General features: G+C 37.2%; 1 protein-coding gene across 2 annotated transcripts; it reads left to right on the forward strand.

The window, feature by feature from the left end:
* Positions 1 to 1,378: 1,378 nt before the first annotated feature.
* LOC104248763 (bifunctional TH2 protein, mitochondrial-like) lies at positions 1,379 to 7,321 on the forward strand. 2 transcript variants are annotated; one of them, XM_009805076.2, is made up of 6 exons: positions 1,379 to 2,046; positions 2,152 to 2,260; positions 3,607 to 3,897; positions 4,021 to 4,435; positions 4,523 to 4,789; positions 6,305 to 7,321. In XM_009805076.2, the coding sequence occupies exons 1-6, from the start codon at positions 1,856 to 1,858 to the stop codon at positions 6,709 to 6,711; spliced, it is 1,680 nt and encodes a 559-aa protein (XP_009803378.1). In that variant the 5' UTR covers positions 1,379 to 1,855; the 3' UTR covers positions 6,712 to 7,321. The 2 variants fall into 2 exon arrangements, with proteins under 2 accessions (XP_009803378.1, XP_009803379.1); XM_009805077.2 differs by having other exon boundaries at positions 6,308 to 7,321.
* The last annotated feature ends 13,053 nt before the right edge of the window (positions 7,322 to 20,374 follow it).

A 20,374-nucleotide genomic window follows, 5' to 3' on the forward strand; every position in this document is an offset into this window, starting at 1 on the left:
ATAAAAAAGAAAAGAAAAGGCTTAAATTAGTAATGGATAATTTGGAAATATAAATTTATGGTAAGGATAGTTTTGTGTTACATAAATTAATTTTCTGCTTCTACTTTTTTTTGGAAGAAACTAAAATTTTTTGCTTACTTTTGACCTCTTAAAATTTTTGACCTCCTAAAAACTTGGCCAAAAGGGCTCTTAGTACTATTACACAATTCCTTTTGAATTTCAATCTCATTCAAATGTTATACTTCAGTGCTTATATTACTAAGAAAATCAAGTACTTTAAGTCATCCTACATTAATTTCATACATTCGGATAGAACAATTATCAATTAATTAACTGAAATGTTTTCTCACTTGAATTTTTTAACTATTAAGATTAAATTACTTGATCAATTTTTCGATACCTGTATTGGTCTAAATTTGGACTGCTTGATGACTGCAAATGAGCATGGTCGCATAGAGACGACCACGACACAATGGCAAGGAGTCATCTTAGGAAGGGTCATAGTCGAGGTCGAGCAAAGGAAGGAAGGAAGTAACGATAGGATAGTTTAGCAATAGATACGAGGAATATTGGAATATTCCTTATGAGGTACCTTTTAGGGTTTCTTGGGATAAACCTTATAAATAGAAAGAGATAAAGAACAAAAAGGGGATCTTCACCTTTCTTGATAAGAACACTTTGTAAAGAGTTGACTAAGGAGAATATACAAATATTGTCTTGTTCACTGACTACTTGGCTCGGCATACGTTATTCATTCTCTGTTTGCTAGATCCAAAGATTCCTTATCCATTCTCACTTTTCATCTTTCCACGTTTATATCAGGTGGAAGATTCATCCAAGTCATACAATATTTGGGTGATAAATTCCCTTTTATTATATTTATTGTCATTACCTACATTTATTGCCTGTTCTTAGTATAACATTCATTGATAATCATTGAGTTGATACCCGACACTCATTACTCTCAAACACTGTTCGTACTGCTGGTGTTTTCCAATATTAAATCTAGAATTTATTACGTTTAACTAAGATTCACTTCGTATTTCGTTATTAATTAGTTTTAAAAAAAAAGCTTTGATACTTTTGGGTCAAACAATAACTCTATGCGTTTATCCTTTTTCCTTGCTTGGTGTTATAAATTGATCAACTTTAACTTATTATTATTTATGTTTTTTCTTTTATTTGAGATTAACAATATGTAATTAACATGGACATTTAATGAATGATTTGATTTGTGTGAAAACATCATTCTATTGGATTCACACAAGAGAGAGGGAATGAAGGAAGCGGTGGGCAGCTTCAATGAAAGTACTGTATTAGGTATTCCGTATTATATTCACGTACTCTGCAACTTGACACCGCATTTAGCGCGCCGTTAGCTGTCCCAATTAATCCCTTTGTCCCAACACCCACCCCCTTCTTTCATTCCTTGCTTCCTCCAACACGTCACGGATCCTCTCCTCCTCTCCTTCTTCTTCTTCATCTCTACACTTCTTCTCTCTTTTGTCAAAGGAGTCGACCTTTGAATTGAATTTACCCATTAATCCGTGAGTGACCAACTCAGACTTAGTCCCCTTCCTTTACTCTTTCTCACTACACAAACGCGCATTCCCATTTGTAGTGAGAATCCAAATCTATAAAAACAACCCACTTTTCTCACGTCTCTAATTACACACCCTTTTCGACTCTTTCAAGGAAAGTTAGCTACTTTTCGACCCAAAATCTTGACTAAGTTACATCCCACAAACATAGGTGTTTAGATAAATCTGAACTGACGGGTCAAAGTTGTTTACAAAGTTCACATCTTTTTTAGCAACTAAGTATTGCTACTTTTGGTTAGAAGCTAAGATTAGATATGGAAGGATTCCAAGCAACCCCAGATGATGGTGGGATAGCAAAGAGGCTTTGGGTCAAGTTCAAGAACGAATCACTTTGTGCTCTTTATTCTCCTTTTATTGTGTGTTTGGCATCTGGGACTTTGGATTCTAAATCATTTCTTCACTGTATTTCTCAAGATGTCTATTTCCTTCAAGCTTTTGCTCAGGCGTAAGCCCCCACTTTTTTAATTCATCAATATACATATAGTTATAAAAAAGATAAATCCATGAGGAGTTCTATTGAATCTATTGATTAACTGTTTGCTTTTGGCAGTTATGAGTTGGCGGGGGATTTTGCGGATGACGACGAAGACAAGGAAGCTATCCGTGATTTGAGAAAGCGTGTCTTGAGGAAGCTAAAAGATCAAGATGATCTTGTGCGGGTAAGCTACACCTGAAATTCCTGGTTTATTCTGTCTATGTTCATATGAATTGATAGAGTAAATCAAAATGGAAGAAAATGATGTTCTTAGCTAGTCTGGATTAAGGTGTAGCGGTTGTTATTACATAGTCTTGTTAGTCTGAGTTGAGACTTGTATATTAGCATAGGAATAAGTGTGGCTTTTGGACAACTTTTAGTTTTCGAGAACCCCCAATTTGTCTTAAAAGGCCAATAGATAGGCGCGAATAGAACAGGTGGATGCTTAACGTTTATATATAGTTGGTCCAACTAGTTTGTGATTGAGGTGTAATCGGTTGATTGTTCATATCGAAATTCAGGTTAACCATTTAAAAGCATGTAATGGATGGGTCTCTTGTTGGATTTTTAACTTGGGAAATTAATATGAATTGGTAATTCAGTTTCATAAATAGATGTAACACTCTTTGGTTAATTGCAAGAGGATCACGTGCAAATTTTCTCTAACTCAAGGTCTGAGTGATTAATATCACATATTCCCTCCGTTTCAATTTATGTGAACTTATTTCCTTTTTAGTCCATGCCAAAATGAATTACCTCTGTCCGTATTGGGGAAATAATTTACCTTTATGCAATGATTTATAACCACACAAAATATATGGGCCTCATTTTACACCACAAGTTCAAAAGTCTTATCTCTTTTCTTAAACTCCGTGCCTAATCAATTAGGTTCACATAAATTAAAAAGGAGGGAGTATGTTCGGTTTCATTTTTTCCCATCTTCTGATCGAGGAAAGGCGAAAGATTGAGATGCATCCAAAGGTTATAGCCGAGTGGTCAATAAAATAAGTGAAAACCTTTGAGATCAGGGTTCGAATCCGAGCAGAGACATAAAAGATTAGGTGATTTTTTCTCATGTGCCTAAGTCTTGGTGTGTAGAGTTACCCCGTACCTCTGCTGGTGCCCCCCCCCCCCCCCCCAAAAAAAAAACCCCAAATCTTATCTCTTGTCCTACCCTAAGTGTAACGGAACGTGAAATTTACTGGATAAATAGTTGATCCAGTAGGTTATAGTAGTGCAAATTTTGTACTGCTAGAAGAATTTGAGTCAGAATTTTACTCGTAAATATGCCCATAAGTTGTGAAGTGTAATACAACAAAGAGCAAGATGAGAGTCCAGCGATTTAATGGGCTTGTGCTCACTTATCCGAACCTCTTCAACCGATCTAGAATCTCTTTATAAGGAAGGACAAAGTCCAAAGAGCAGCTGTTCTTGCATTAACCATATCAGCATTTAGAGGTGTCCATGTTATTAGTATTATTTATCAGCGATGTCGATTCTACAGCTTTTAACAGATACGTCATAATGCAGGAATGGGGCTTTGAACTTCCAGATAATAGCACTTGTGACAGTGCCACAATTAGATACACTGACTTTTTGCTGGCCACAGCAGCAGGAAAAGTTGAAGGGGAAAAGTTTACCGGTAAAATTGTGACCCCTTTTGAGAAGACAAGGCTTGCGGCTTATGCACTTAGTGCAATTGCACCCTGTATGAGGCTTTACAGCTTTCTTAGCAAGGAGATTAAGTCTGTTTTGGTCCCTGAAGAGAACAATAACATCTATGAGAGATGGATTGACTGTCTATGTTCAGAAAGTTTTGAGGTGTGTCTGGTTTTTGAGCAATGCATTATTTTTCATTTTGGTAGGAATTTCTTATCAAAATACAAAGAGTATTCTGTAGTTGAAATTTGTCTAACCGTTCCCTTGTAATGGTTCTGTGCTTAGGCATATGCTTCAAGGATTGAGGACCTACTGGATAAACTAAGTGTTTGTTTGACTGGCGAAGAACTTGATGTTGTGGAAAGGCTGTATCACCAAGCTATGAAACTTGAATTGGAATTTATCTCTGCTCAGCCAATTACCCAGTCCACTGTAACCCCCATTTCTCAAGTCCAAGAACCAGCAGGATGCAATCTTACCATGTTTTGTGATTTTGACATGACGTGCAGTGCTGTTGATTCATCTGCCCTTTTGGCTGATGTTGCCATCATAGCAGCAGCAAAGAGTGATCTAGATGATTGTGAAACCCTGTACCCTCGTGTTTCTGCAGCTGATCTTCGGGCCACTTGGAGCAATCTTTCCAGCAAGTATATTGAGGAATATGAACAATGCATAGAAAGCATCATACCTAGTGAAACAGGTACGTAGTCTTCATCTGTTCTTTTAATAGATACCTCTTTGTGTCACGACAATGAGAAGCCCTAAGATATCTCCTAATTCATGGCAGTTGGGAGATTTGATTATGAGGGTCTGTGTAAAGCACTAGAGCAGCTGTCTGATTTTGAAAGGAGAGCAAATGATATGGTGGTTCATTCTGGTGTATTAAGAGGGTTGAGTCAGGAAGACATAAAACGGGCTGGGGAACGCCTCATCTTTCAAAATGGTTGCAAAAACATTTTTCAAGAAATACTTAGAAGTGAAAACTTGCATGCAGATGTTCATGTACTGTCATACTGTTGGTCCGGAGATCTCATCAGATCAGCTTTTTCATCAGGTATGCTTGTTTCAGCTCATTGCCAAATCTTGCACTTCATTGAGTTCTATATTTTCATATCAGGCATCATCTCGTAAAAACGCATACTCGTTAAAGCTTTTGAGGGGTGAAGAGTGGATATCTCAAGTTATAAATTACTACTTTAAGATAAGCCTGTGCGAGATTCCAATGAAGATAGAGAGTTTGCTAGAGAAGACAATTAGGCATCTCATTGAAGGAGAAAGTTTACAAGTAGAGACTATTAGGCATCTTCTAAGGTTGATAACCAAAAACAGCTAGCAAGTACCTTTGCACTCCATTAACTTGTTATCTAGAAAGATATACATTGCTGCACAACACAAAGCAAGGAAAACGCCTCCAGTTCATAACATATTAATGGGCTGAATGTGATCCAAGCAGGAAATATAACTTCATCTTTTCGTACCAACCCAAAAATTGTACAAAATGCACGCAGGGATATAAGAATGGCTTGGTTAGTTGATAATTCATGTCCGGTATGCTATGATTTAATCAAAATGAGCAGATGTGAGCACTAATGAGATAAACAAAAAACTTGTAATGGAACTAGGCTGTGATGTGGATATTTCTTTGCGGTCTCCTGCTCTCCAAGCAAAACTGTGATATCTAGAAATTTTCTCGGTCGGATATACAATCAAACCTCTCTATAACAACATCGTTTGTTCCGAATTTTTTTGGCTTTTATAGTGAATAGTTGTTACACACCTATAACAACATTTGACATTTAAATATATCTTGGCTGTTATAGACAAAAATTATCCAAAAACTAATTGTTTTTCTTTTATAATATTATATATAAAAGATTAATAAAATATTTAAATTCAAAATCTCAAAAGATATAAATATTTCACGAATTAAATGCTAAAGAAACCTAATACATTATTAAAAAATTCTTAACTAAATGCACAAATGTTTAAACTCTAAGGCGCACAATTAAAAAATACAAATAGATTACGTTTACATATTACATCTTCAATATAAGATATATCATGTGTACATCTTCAAATAAAAAAAGAATAATATGCATATCTTCAAAAAGTATAAATAGATCTTTTAAGTATCTTTTGACATGTTTCTAATGCAAGATATATCATTTGTAGATCTTTAGTTGTAAAAATATTTGATGTGCATATGTTCATGGAACATACTGCTATCCTTAAGATAATATATATAGCTATTATATGTTGTACATTAAAGTTATAAAATATTTGTTTAAATATTTAGAATTATTATTAGTAATAACTTAGAAAATAGGCATGACTGTTATAGAGTGGTAATTTTACAAAGAGCGTACCGTCATAAAGATGGTTGTTGCTGTTATAGGCCGAATGTTGTTATAGAGGTAAAATATAACATAAAAAATTGGTTCTGAGAAAAACTAGGCGTTTATAGTGAATGACTGTTATATAGGTATGTTGTTATAGAGAGGTGTGACTGTAGATTGATTTTGTTTAACTTATAAGCTATTGGTTGACATCCTCTTCCATTTTCCATCAGCAGGGGTCTTACCTGTGTTAAATGTGCACTCAAATGAGTTACCTTATGAAGGATCTGTTACCACTGGTGACATGATTAAGAAGATGGAATCTCCAATGGACAAGCTTCAAGCCTTTAACGACATCCTGAAGTCCCGTGAGAGTAATAGCAAACATACTACAGTTTATGTTGGAGGCTCCGTCGGTGACTTGCTTTGCCTGCTCAACGCAGACGTGGGGATTGTGATTGGTCTGAGTGCTGGCCTTAGAAGATTAGGGGAACAGTTTGGTATTTCTTTTGTTCCACTGTTCTCCGGTTTGGTAACAAAACAGAGGGAGCTAGCTGAAGGTGGTTTGAAGGGAATGTCTGGCATTCTTTACACTGTCTCCAGTTGGTCTGAGATACATGCATTCATTTTGGGATTATAGACTTCCAAGCCCCCGGCTATTTAGCTGCTCCCTGAAGCATGTGTCACAGGGTAATGGGGGTTGGTAAATTTATCTGAGATTAACAAGCATATAAATTAGGTTATATCGTCTAACATGTGGCTAATCAAACTACATGTCCATGTGTCGGTCCTTGGTCCTTTTTTCGTCGAGGACTAGTAGCCCGTGTCAAGTTATACTGTCTGGGTGATTTTTACGGCCCAAGGCAATTTGGTCACTCCAGGCAATTAGTACTGTAGTTTGTTTCCTTTGTGCTACTCACCTCTAGTCGAGTGCATCGGCCTCGTGTTTTAAAGCGTTGTAGTTGATCACTTTCTCAAGCTTTTGAGGGGGATAAGTATGAGACTCATGAGGGAGTGCTTATTGTGAATCTGCCTCGGTGTAAATCCTGAATATGAGGTGATTTTATTAGGAATCTCATTTTCAGAATATTGTTGCTTTACATATATTTTAGCAAGGCAACATGGAAAAGTCAATTGTTTGTCAGGTTATTTACTTGTAAACTGAACATAATTGATTTGAACTGTTTTTATTATTTTTTTCCTTGAGTAATGAACTATGATGGGAATGTTTTATTTTCCCATTTGTCGAATGTGTATCTCATGAAAGGTTGCTTAATGAATACGTTGATTTTCCAAGTTTTTTGATGACTAGTTTGAATTTGTGGGATCCATTGCAATTTAGATTAACTTTGATCCCGAAGTTAAAAGCTGCTTCTGAATCATATCGATATAAACCAAATTGGAAGTCTCAACCTGGTGAAGGTGACACGAAAATGAACCAAGGCAAATGCATATACTAATGTTTGCTGGCTCAATAACACCACCTCAATTGGGGAATTCTCATTAATTATATTTTGTCATTCAATCTCAATTCAGGATAGTATTATACATCATAAAAAAGATTAAATTCATCTCAGGCTAATATTATATATATACAATGAAAATAAAAGTTAAGAATTGTAGTGCAGTTTGATTTCTATGATGTGCTTTATGGAAGTACGTGATCATAATTAATAAAGCCTTAATGTTAAATTAGCCGAAAGATGCCTTCCGCCGCTTGCCCAAAGAATTTCTTTTGGAAATAGAAAGACGATAACCAGGCATAAAAGCAGACGAAAGCTCCTTAATATACCTATCTGTCACAGTTAATCTCTTTTGCTTTGCTAAGTTCTTCGAATACTCTCTCTCTCTCTAAAAAGGATCAAGCATTTATCTTTAACAAAAAATTTCAATACTTCTTGATTAATAATTCACACATTTTCTAACTCGAGAGATTTCTTAACAAAACTTAAAGAACAATATTCAATTTCACACAAAAAAATTACATATATTAACTTTCCTTGCAACCATTCTCTTAGACGTGAGTAGGAGTGACAAACGGGTGGGTCGGTCGGATATGGTTCGGGTTGAAAACGGATAATGACAAAACGGATAAATTATCCGGCCCGACCCATATTTAATATGGATAAAAATGGATTAACCGGCGAATAGTACGGGTAACCATATTATCCATGACTTCTTGCATATGATCACGTTTGAGAGAATTCTTAGTCTCCCTAACTTGAGGAACCCCAATTTGAAAAAAGTTAGACTCATTGGTTACCCATTGGTTATCCATTTTCTAAATGGATTATATGGTTCTTATCCATATTTGACCCGTTTTTAAAAAGTTCATTATTCAACCTATTTTATAGTAAATAATATGGGTGATTAACTGTTTTCTTTTAACCATTTTGACACCCCTAAACGTGAGAATGGCTGTAAATTTGCACATCGTTTTGACGTTTATTTTCCTAATCTTTTTGTAGGGATGTAACATGTAAGTGAGTGTGCATGTGCCACATGTGTATCCACTGTGATTTTGATTTATTTTTTCCAGACTTTTGGTGACACATAACCCCATGTGGATACACCTATTCACTCCCACTCCTTAAACCCATCCATCATCAAATCATTGAGAATCCTCATGTTCCATCATTATCTAATTTATTTTCTCCAAACAGATTAGATCACCGAATGTTAATATCGAATAAGTACGCAAATATATTACTCCATAAAAAAACATGTATTATATCCACTTTTGTAATTATCATGTGTTATTCACTTCTTACTAATCTAGTTATTACTGCGTTGAACGACTGAAAAAATTCATGATTTTGAAAGTTAAGAACACATCTTTTGACATATACAGGTTGGATACGCAGCCAACTTCACAAAATTTGTAGTAAGACGGTCAAAGTATTAGATCTTCTGTATGATTTTGAACATCAATGTATTTATTGAAAATATATATATATATATATATAAAGTGCATTAATCTTAATATTAGCCATACTCGTTAAACATTCTAAATATTTATAAAATATCATAAAAGTCACATATTTTTTTGAAAATAATATCTTCACTCTTTTTTTTATGACGATGTTTGACTAGCACAAAGTTTTATTACTTGTCAAAAGTACTTCAATATATCATATCATTTCTATAGGATCATGCCACTAAAATAAAATGACATTTGTAAAAGTTATAACAATCCATTAAAAAATATTAATCTTTTTAAAACGGACTGGAAAAAAAGTCATTCTATGGAGTAGCATTAAAATTGAGATGGAAAAGATATTTTAACTTCAATTCTCTCTCTAATAATGGGGAAAGAGAAAAATTGAAAAGGAAGCTGCAGTTTCACATGGCCTCCATAAACAAAATACCTCGCCACTTTTTCACTACTTGAGAAGCCAAGAAGCATCACATAACAAAGTGACACACCACTCACTATTTTTATAATAAAATACCTCACATGGTCCCATGTGAATTTTTTAAAGATTACTCTGTTTTGGCCTTTGTTTTTACTCTATTTTCAAATGAAAAGGTACAGTTGGTGGCTTCAGACATACCCCCTCCTTTATCTATCCATTTCCTCCTCTGTTTGTCTTTGTGCTCTAACTTAGTTGTATCTGGTACTATTTAGTTTAGCTAACTTTCTATTGATTTGATTCATCCTACATTATGTTTTTGTGTGAGAAGAAAGGTTGGGAGTCACTTGGCTTGATTCTCTATCTCTTAGAAAAACAGTTCCTTAATTCAAGATCCTCAATTGAACATAAAGTGAGGTAAGGGTTGTTACGACCCAAATCCCATAATAGATCGCGATGGTGTCCAACGATGTTGTTAGGCAAGCCAATGCTTGTGCCACCAAAATTCATTTTAACTTTTAAAATCAAGAATTTCATCAATAAATAGAATTAAATCTGGAACTCATAGAAACATACGTTCTTCTTTGCCAAATCGTCAAGTATGAATACTAAATAAAGTAAAATGATAATAATATTAGGTTCAACCGTGAACATCTACTAGAAACCCTCAAAGCCCGGTGTCACAAGTGCATGAGCAATCTAGTAGAATATACAAAACACTATAGCTACTGCCGGGAATAAAATAGACAGAAATAATAAATATGATAATAAGGAGACTCTGGGTGTTGTAGATCAAAGCATGGAAGGCAGCTCACCGCTAAGTTTCCGTGTAGGGCGTTTACGCGCCTGTATGACCACCTGAAGTGCCTATCTCAGTACCTGCACAATTAGTGCAGAAGTGTAGTATGAGTACGTAAATCAAAGCATGCTCAGTAAGTATCAAGTCTACACTCGAAAAAATAGTGACGAAGAATCGACTTTGACACTTACTGGTGGTCAAATAAATAAGTGCATAAAGTAGACACGTATGGAATAGCAACGAGGCAGATAAACACTAATAATAAATTTTTCAAACATGAATTATTAAGAAGTCACTAAATTCCATAACATGCCTCGAAGACACAAGATCAATTGATACCAATACCAAATCAAAACTCAAGTGTTACACACGAGTCTGCCGAGACGAACGGCCCGACCTCATAAGAGTAGTTTACGATACTGCCGAGGCGAATGGACCAATCCTATAAGAGTAGTATTACAATCCTACCGGCTCATAAGAGTAGTGAAACTCTCTTACTCGCCAAGATACATGCGAGTCGAGAAGATATGGGACTACCACTCGTCAATTATTTCACAGGAATCCCAAGTAAGATGCTCAGTCAGTTGATTTATTCTTGTCTCACTCTCAGTCATAAATTCAAATAATTAAACAAACAAGTTGAAGTCACATAGCGCATTTAAGGCATGGTGTGGATATAATTCTACCCAGACATAAGCATAAATCTAGCTATGCATGGACTCTCATCACGTCATACGTACGTAACGCCTGTAGACACCTGATTTTTGACTCTCCCCGAAAATTTTCACATTTTTTGCGTGAATATGTGAATTTAGGTCTAATATAACTATTTTGATTATTTTACTTTATTTCATTGCAAAAAGAAAAATTACAAAAATATATATATAAATTTTAGTTTATGTATTTCTCATAAATTTGAAAAAAATACAAAAATTGTACTTTATTTTGGTACTTTATATAAATTCGAAAATTACAAAAAAAATAGTTTTATTAATATTTGTAGCTATTTTAAATCTTGAAAAAATATTAAAAAAAAGATATAGTTTTGTTAAATATTAGTCTTATTTTGGTAGCTATTTTGCTTACCTAGGACTAGTTAAGCAACGTCGTGTTCTTACTCTCGGATCCGGGCAAAAGAATAAAATTTGGGTTTAAACTTACCCGCTTTTAGGCCTAATTTTCGGACCTAGCCCATAATAATCCGAGTCCACCACACGTGGGGAACACGGACGGAACACCGTATACGGGGAACCCCACCACGCGTGGGGAACACAAGTCTTGAACCCCACCACGCGTGGGGCTCATTTTTCTTGGCATTGGGTATCAAATACACGGACAAGGCCAAGGCACGAGGGGGGACTTTTGAAAATTGGAGAAGACCATCACTGTTCATGCTTCTTCCTCTTAAAGAAGAAGAAAGAAAACACTCGGAACCCTACCCAAAAACCCAGCCCGTCACCCTCACGTCGGAAACCCTCGCATCCCCGGCAGTGAAGCAAACCACCAGCTCCCCGTCACCACCAAACACCACCCTAAACCATCGTCAAACCTACCCAAAACCACCATCGTCTTCCTCCTTTCCTCAAGACCGAAAACCCTAAGCAAAACCCTACTGTCCCCCACCGTGAAACCACCATAAACAGACCCTGCATCGTCCAAACACCACCTCCGTCAACTGCTCAAAAGACCATAACCACCAGCTCCCCCCGTCGACCACCTGCAGAATCAACAAAGCCCACGACCACTCCTTCTCCTCCAATCTCCATCGCGACCACTCGCAGAACCCAACCCCAGCCCGTCAGCTTCCCCACCATTGCAGCCTCATCACCTTGACCAAACGACCCTTCAGCCCCCGTCAAGCAGCAGCTATTGCTGCTGCATCGTCCAACGCACAGTAAACTCCGTTCAGCCCCGTCGACCCTACTGTCGCTTCGTCGATCGGGCAGCAACAGTAGTCGCGCACTGCGTTGCCGAGCAGCCGTTGTTGCAGCGGTTCGTTTCATCACCTCCGTACCTGCTTCTTCCTCACATCCAAGCGATCCCTTCTGCTTTAACTTCTCGTATCAATCTGTGGCGTAGGAAAGAATAAAACCAGCAGTCATCCAACACCTCGGGTCGTCGACAGTCTTGGTCCGAGTTTTCTGTTTCGGTCCGTTGAGGTCGTCTTTTGTTCGTCGAGGTCCGGTACGTCGAGGTCGTTCGTTGAGGTCGATGTAGAGGGTTGGTCCATGGCTCTATGCGTTTCTGTTTGTTCAGGTTAGTAAACCTCAATGTATTAGATAAAGAAACTTTACGTTAAATGTTCGAAGATGCAATATAGAAATTGGTATGATAATTTTCTGTTTATGTTTCACCGTATGCATTTTAGTTCATCTTTGTGTTATGTTATTATTGTTTACTTGATGTCATTTGATTTAGTTGTATTAGTAGTTCTAGGACACAGTTTGACGTTGGTTTGCTCGTCCCTTCATTTTCTTAGTTTATTTGGAAAAAATCAGTATTAGTGCATGCTGTTACTACTCCCGAAACACTCATTCGCTAAACTCCCTTTATTAAATTTTCTAACAAGTTATGGGATATTAGTTGTAAAGAGGTTGTAGGGTTTAGTATTGTTAAAGGCGTAAAAATGGTATTCCCTCTAAAATAAAGATATAAAACAAAACGAGACAAGCTTCGCCAAATAAAAATGTACAGATTGCGGAGCCCTCACCAAAAATATATGTATTAAATACTTAGATTCCGGGATGGGCCGTTTAGCAAATTTCACGGCCCTACCTAAAATAACAATACGTTAGTCTCTTTAGGACGCGCCTTAATAAACCTTACCTTCTTAAACTCGGGTGCACATTTATGTGACCCAAATCCAAATCTCATCGGAGTCGAAAGGTGTCTCTAATCACAGGTACATTGATTGTGACGTGGTTCGAGATGCGTGTCCATGACATTGCCAATTCCTTTTAAAAATGAGAATGAGATGAGCCTCGCCAAATAAAAAATACAAAATTGCGGGGCCCTCAATAAATATTCGCCTTGAAAATTGCTTAGACTTCGGGATGGACCGTTTAGTAAAATTCCACGGCCTTACCCAAAGTAAATGATACGCTTGTCGCTTTAGGCGCGCCTTTAATAATTTAATTTCCTTAAACTCGGGTGCACATTGATGTGACCCAAATCCAAATCTCAACGGAGTCAAAGTGTGTCGACGACCACGGGTACATTGATTGTAACGCGGTTCGAGATACATTTTCACAACGTTGCAATTCCTTGTAAAAAATAATAATAATAATTATGAAAGCGGTAAAAAGTTAAAATTTGCACATAAGTTCATATTTGTATAAAATCAGATAATCAAGCCGAATATAACAGTTGAGCGACCGTGCTAGAACCACGGAACTCGGGAATGCCTAACACCTTCTCCCGGGTTAACAGAATTCCTTATCCGGATTTCTGGTACGCAGACTGTAATATGGAGTCATTATTTTCCTCGATTCGGGATTAAAATTGGTGACTTGGGACACCCTAAATCTCCCAAGTGGCGACTCTGAAATAAATAAACAAATCCCGTTTCGATTGTCCTTTAATTGGAAAAAACTCCCTTGCGCCCCCGCGGGTGCGGAAAAAGGAGGTGTGACAGCTCTGGCGACTCCGCTGGGGACTAGACCCAGAACCACCGGTTCAGGGTTAAGAATTCGAGCTTAGAATAATTGTTATTATTTGGCTTTATTTATTATCTGATTTTATTACATGTTTTGAGCCTAATGTGCTAAATGCTGCTTTTACCGCTTTGATATTATTTGAACTGTACATATAAACTGTGCCGAAACCATTCACTTCTTACCTCCGGGGAGAAGCTCGCTGGCCGAGACTCCCTATTCTGTTAGTGTCGATACCTGAAATAAGAAAGAGGCCGGATAAGTTACAAAGCCGGACGATCCCGCGGGTCCCCGGTACGTAGCCCCCTCCTCGACTCGAGTTGTCCGCTCGGGTACACTGTCTAGAACAAATACCCAGGTTTTGAACCTAAAATAACTCAACTTCATGTCGGATCCCTAGTAAGAGCGTTTATTTGCATCATGTGCATTTGACTTAGGGGACTCAACACAGGGGTTGGGTCCGTCTAGGACAAGCAACCTGAAAATAATAGACCATCTTTCGGCATCCTATGTGCTACATGTTGTATTTAGTCAAGGGCGAATGGGTCATTTGGTCATTTCCAGCATGGTGTTATTTTAATCAAAGCATGGGGAACATTTGTGGAATCCAAGAAGCCTTGGAATTCCCTATGTCCCCCACGCTTCATTTTTGGGAAAAGCACCTAGGGAACATTTGTGGAATCCAAGAATTCTTGGAATTCCCTATGTCCCCACGCTGCATTTTTGGGAAAAGCACCTAGGGAACATTTGTGGAATCCAAGAAGTCTTGGAATTCCCTATGTCCCCCACGCTTCATTTTTGGGAAAAGCACATGGGGAACATTTGCGGAATCCAAGAAGTCTTGAAATTCCCTATGTCCCCCATGCCACATTTTTGAAAATATAATAAATATAAAAAATAAAATATATATGTATATATATAAAAAAAAAACATTGAAAATTCAAAAAAAAAGATTGTGTATGTTTTCATCATCATCCACAAATTAGAAAATAGTGAAAAAGAGGAGAAAATAACAGTGTAGAGATGTGACTACTTATTGTTAGGAAAAAAAAAGCAAATGTCCAAGTAGTGTCGAAACTCTGCCGAAATTTTGAGAAAATAAAAAAAAAATATGTCTTATTAGTTTATTTTATTAAAAGCAAAGGAAAAGTAGAAAAAATCATCATTCTAAATAAAAAAAAGTCTTGTTTTTAAAATAGGTTTATTTATTTGTTTATGAAAATGCCGAAATTAAAATAATCCAAAAATATTGTCCATTATTGACTTCTTTAGAAAGTCTTTCTAATTGTTTTAAAATATATATATATATATATATAATAAAAAAATCCGAAAATATTTTGATTCTTCTTTCAAAATTGAAAAGAAAATTCAAAATTCAAAAACATTTTGAGAAGCATTTCTTTTATTAAAAGTAAAATTCCGAAAAATATTTTCTTCTTCTTCTTTAGAATAAAAAAAAAGCAAATGAAATTCAAAAAATATATCTTAGAAGTATTTCTTTCAAAAAGAAGATCAATCAAAAATCCAAAAAAAAAAAAAATACTTCAGTTCTTCTTTTAAAGTAGTTCTTTCCATAGGCAAAAATCGCTCATACACGCTCACTTTATCTTTGCACGAAAACTCTTCGTGTTTCCGAACAAAGAGGGGCAGCTGTGAGCACGTGATTTTTGTTTTACGCGACAATCGCTCCAAAAGAATTAAAAATGTATGTGTCATGCGTAATTTAAACCATGACCCGTTTGTTAGATGGAAAATTACAAAAATACGCATTTTTTCTTTTGTCCTGATTTGTTGCCGTGTTTAATTTTGCCTACTTTTAACATTTTATCCGCGTGAAATAAATATGTTAAGTGTTAATTAATGGTGCTTTGGTTTTATTTAATTAGTTTGTGTATTTAGGAAATTAGAAATAAAGAAAAAAGAAGACAAAATTTGTTATAAAATGAATTTGGGCCGTGCCCATTTCAAAATCTGGAGCCCAATTGAACAGCCCAAACCCCCAGTCCGAACAGCCCACCCCCAGGACACAAAACGACGTAGTTTAACACCAAAACTACGTCGTTTCAAGGCCGATCCATCTCAACCATTCAAACCAAACTGATCCAACGGCCAAGATCTCACACCCCGTACCCACTAACAAACCCGACCCGTCTCACCCGGACCGAACCCAAACCCTCAAAACGACACCGTTCCATTTAAGCCTTCAGATCCAGACCGTAGATCTAGATTGATCTAACGGTCGAGGTTCACCCACCCACTAACTATATAAGCCCTTCACCATACCCTGCCCCCCCTAGCTAACACCCCTGCCTTCGTCTTCACCGAACCCATCCCCTTCAAACCCTAGCCGCCCCTGCACACCTTCACCAGAAACCCGGCGGCCTGAACGCCGGTGACCTCCACTTGAACACCATAGAACCCCCTCACCACCCTGAACATAGACCTGTTAACCGTTTGGTTCGAATCACCCCCAGGTCCTCGAATCTTCATTTGAAGATTCGAGTCAAAACTCGATCTAACCCAACCAACCCCAGTTTCATACCAGACACTCCCCGGACCCTCCTCGTGACCAAACCATACTTGGTTTGGTCCGAATCTAACCAGGGAAACACGAATCCCAGATCTAAGTTTTTGAACTCTAGTTTTCCCTGTGCATGTTCCGTGTTTTGTTCAAAACGAAGAGATTAAGGTCTAATGGACCTTAATCGAGGTGTTTCTCATCCGAGAAACACTTCGTTTAAAAGTCCATTCAACCTTAAAGAAGGTCTGTTCAAACACCAGTGGATTTTTCTGATTTGTTCCTTAAAAAGATTTGAGGTGAGTCTTGTTTTCTTTTCTTTTTGTTTTAGTCCGTGTGATTTGTTTTAAATATCTGGTCATGTTTTGTTTCAATTTGTGTCTTTAAATTTTACCACCTTCTGATTGACCACTTTGCCTGAACCACTATGTTTTGTTTGAACCCCTCCTATTCTGATAAGACATGTCTATTGGTTGTATTCCAAATTTGTACTGACTAACTGATTCCTCAAAGTATAATCCTGCTTAATCAGTATAAGTCGAGTCATGTGTCCAATGCTTTTGAATGTCTGATTTGGCTACGTTTGTGTATGTTAATGCTAATATAGTCGAGTCGACATGTGTCGTCAATTAGTTTCAACTGTCCGAACAATAACAAATCAACTTGCTTCTGTTGAACATTTGCCTGAATCAATTAAAAACCAAGTCCTGTTACTTATAGTCGTGAATATGATTTCAGAAACCTAAGGCTTGGTCTGTAACTGAAATCTGAGTTGGTGGCATGTGCACTTGTGCACCTCATGTGCTTTGTGCACATCCTGTTTCCTTCATAAAAGGGCTTTTAATTTTAAAATGTGTTGACAGCATATGCTGTCAGACATATTCTACTGCCCATACCTTGCTTTAAGTTTAAAAAGTATTAAACCTTTTAAAAGTAAGTCTGCCAGGGAATGTTGATGGAGGTTATATACTTAAATAACTAATTGGGATCTGAAAAGGTAAAAGACACATGGGAGGGGTACTGTGACATTTTGAAAACAGGCTGTTAAAAGAGATGGTGTTGAGGCTTATAAAAGGAGGAGGACCTGGGAGATAAAAGATAGACAGAATTGAGGGGGAGAGACAGAATTAGGAGATACAGAATTAGAGAAGAAGAGGATATACACTGGACCTCGAGGGTTGTAAAAGAAAAACACACTGTGAGGAGTTTGGAAAGGAGAGCTGAAATACATACAAATAGATACACATAGATAGAAAGAGATTAAGAGATAGAAGGGATACAACCAACAATCAGAAACTTTTTCCTCCTATTATTATTGGGTTTCAGTTGCTCAACTTTGTTCAAATCAATTCTGGTTCTTTGAAATTCCAGTTGTGTCTATTAGTCGAGTGTTTTCATTGGTTTACTACTGGTTTGGTCTGTCTGGAGTTCTGATTCTACTCCACTGGGTGTTGCTGTTATTTGGCTATTGCTTTCTATTGGCCATAGTTGCATCTCTGCACTCGAGCCTGTTTCTTGCTGTATTGCTTTGCCTTGCTGCTATTCTGCCCTGCTGCTACTGATAGTGCTGTGATTGCTGCTGCATTTTGTTGTCATTGTACTCTGCTGACTGCCCTTTTCTTCAATTGTCAAATATTTCCAGGTACACAACCTCTGAAACCTTGTATTGTTGAAAGTTTGAAGTTGAAGCAGAAATAAAAGAAAACGAACAGCTGTTCATGTTATAACGTTGGTGTTAAAAATAGGTTGAATGTTAGTTGGGATTGTGTTTTTACTGCAAACTGCAAATACTTTGTATAAACTAGCATACATTCTGTTTGAGATGGACTGTTAGATAGCACTGTTCAATAGTAATGACAGTATGACATAGACAGCATGTTTGATTTAGTATACATTCAGTTCAGTATAACGCTGTTTGGCTTAGTTACGACTGTATAACATAGAGTCATGGCAAGCACTTGTATGTATTTTTGCCTAGACCACTGAATTGACAAATCTGTGGTATTAGGTCTGGGATAGATGTATCCCAAACAAACTCTCATGCAGTCACATTAAGAGTCTGGCTATGAATGCCAGTTCTCCTGTCAGTTTATTTGTTCCAATGCAGGTTCGATATCGGGTTTCGGTATAGATTCTTTGTTTCAAAATAATGTGATGATTGTTGAGAGAAACTAATAGTCATTTTGAGTTCAATTAGTAGTAATTTTCCTAATAAACAGCCGATTTCGTTTATCAATTTCAAATAGGTTAGAGTGTTTAAAGTAGAACTGGGAGGTCGTTAAACATAACTCAATATATGTTGTCAGTTTGTTTGCAATCTCACTTAGCCAATTAATAAGCGTATTCACTCGATGAAGACAAAGCATGAGGTAACCCTCACCTCATAAACAATCAATCAGGTAATCAGACAAGTTTAGGTTCGGCAAACATAATAAGGATTCAGTCTGTATTTGTTCAAACAAGCAAAGTTCGGCATCATCCTTCTCTTTAAAGATAAACATAGTAGAAATGTAGCCACTGTAGGGTACCCTTCTAAAATAATGAGACGAGCCTCGCCGAATAAAAAATGCAAATTGCGGGGCCCTCAATAATTGATCATGATAAATACTTAGAATTTGGGACGGACTGTTTAGTGAATTCCACTGCCTTCCCCAAAGATAATAACGCGTTTAGATTCTTTAGGCGCGACTTTAAGTGAATTATATTCTTAAAATCGGGTGCACATTGATGTGACCCAAATCCAAGTCTCAACGGAGTCAAAATGTGTTAACAACTACGGGTGCATTGATTGTGACGTGGTTCGAGACGCATTTTCACGACGTTGCAATTCTATAAAATAAATGATAATAATAAAAGCGGTTTAAACTTAATAAAAGCACATAAGTCACAACCTGTATTTAAATCAGATATTTAGCCATTATAACAATTTAAGCGACCGTGCTAGAACCACGGGATTCGAGGGTGCCTAACACCTTCCCTCGGGTCAACAGAATTCCTTACTTAGAATTTCTGGTTCGCAGACTTCATTTGGAAAAGTCGAAAATTTCCTCGATTTGGGATTCAAGATAAACCGGTGACTTGGGACACCAAAAGCCAAACCTTTCCCAAGTGGCGACTCTGAATTAAATAAATAATCCCATTTCGAATATTGTCACTTAAATTGGAAAAACTCCACCCGCGCATTTAACCCTTCGGGGAGGGCGCGCAAAAAGGAGGTGTGACAGCTCTGGCGACTCTGCTGGGGATTGTGACCCAGAACCACTGGTTCAGGGTCCAAGAATTCGAGCTTAGAATAATTGTTATATCTGGCTTATTATCTGATCTTTATTACATGTTTTGCATAAAAGTGCTAAATGTTGTCTTTTACCGCTTTTGATATTATCTGAACTGTATATAAACTGTGCCGAAACCCTTCTTTTCTTACCTCCGGGGAGAAGCTCGCTGGTCGAGACTCCCTATTCTGTTAGTGTCAATACTTGAAATAAGAAAGAGGTCGGACAAGTTACAAAGCCGGACGATCTCGCGGGTCCCCGGTACGTAGCCCCCTCCTCGACTCGAGTTGTCCGCTCGGGTACACAGTCTAGAGCAAATACCAAGGTTTAAACCTAGTATAACGAAACTTCATGTCGGATCCCTAGTAGGAACGCTTATTTGCATCATATTGCATTTGACTTAGGGGACTCAACACAGGGGTTGGGTCCGTCTAGGACAGACAACCTGAAATGGAAAGACCATCATGCTGCATTCCTATCTGTGTTGTGCATTTATTTGCTTCGGTTCCGCATGTCGACCGGTTCTTAAAAAAAAGGGAAAATAGCAGCGTAGGGGAGATAATTACTTATTTTTGGAAAATAAAACCAATGTCCAAGTAGTGTCAAAACCTCGCCGGAATTTTTCTAAAAAAAACTGTTTTGTTTATTGAGAGTTGTTAAAAAAAAATATATACAAAAATTTTTCTTTTATCACTTTCAAAAATCAAA

This window comes from Nicotiana sylvestris, chromosome 9, assembly GCF_000393655.2.
Source record: "Nicotiana sylvestris chromosome 9, ASM39365v2, whole genome shotgun sequence".
NCBI lineage: Eukaryota > Viridiplantae > Streptophyta > Magnoliopsida > Solanales > Solanaceae > Nicotiana > Nicotiana sylvestris.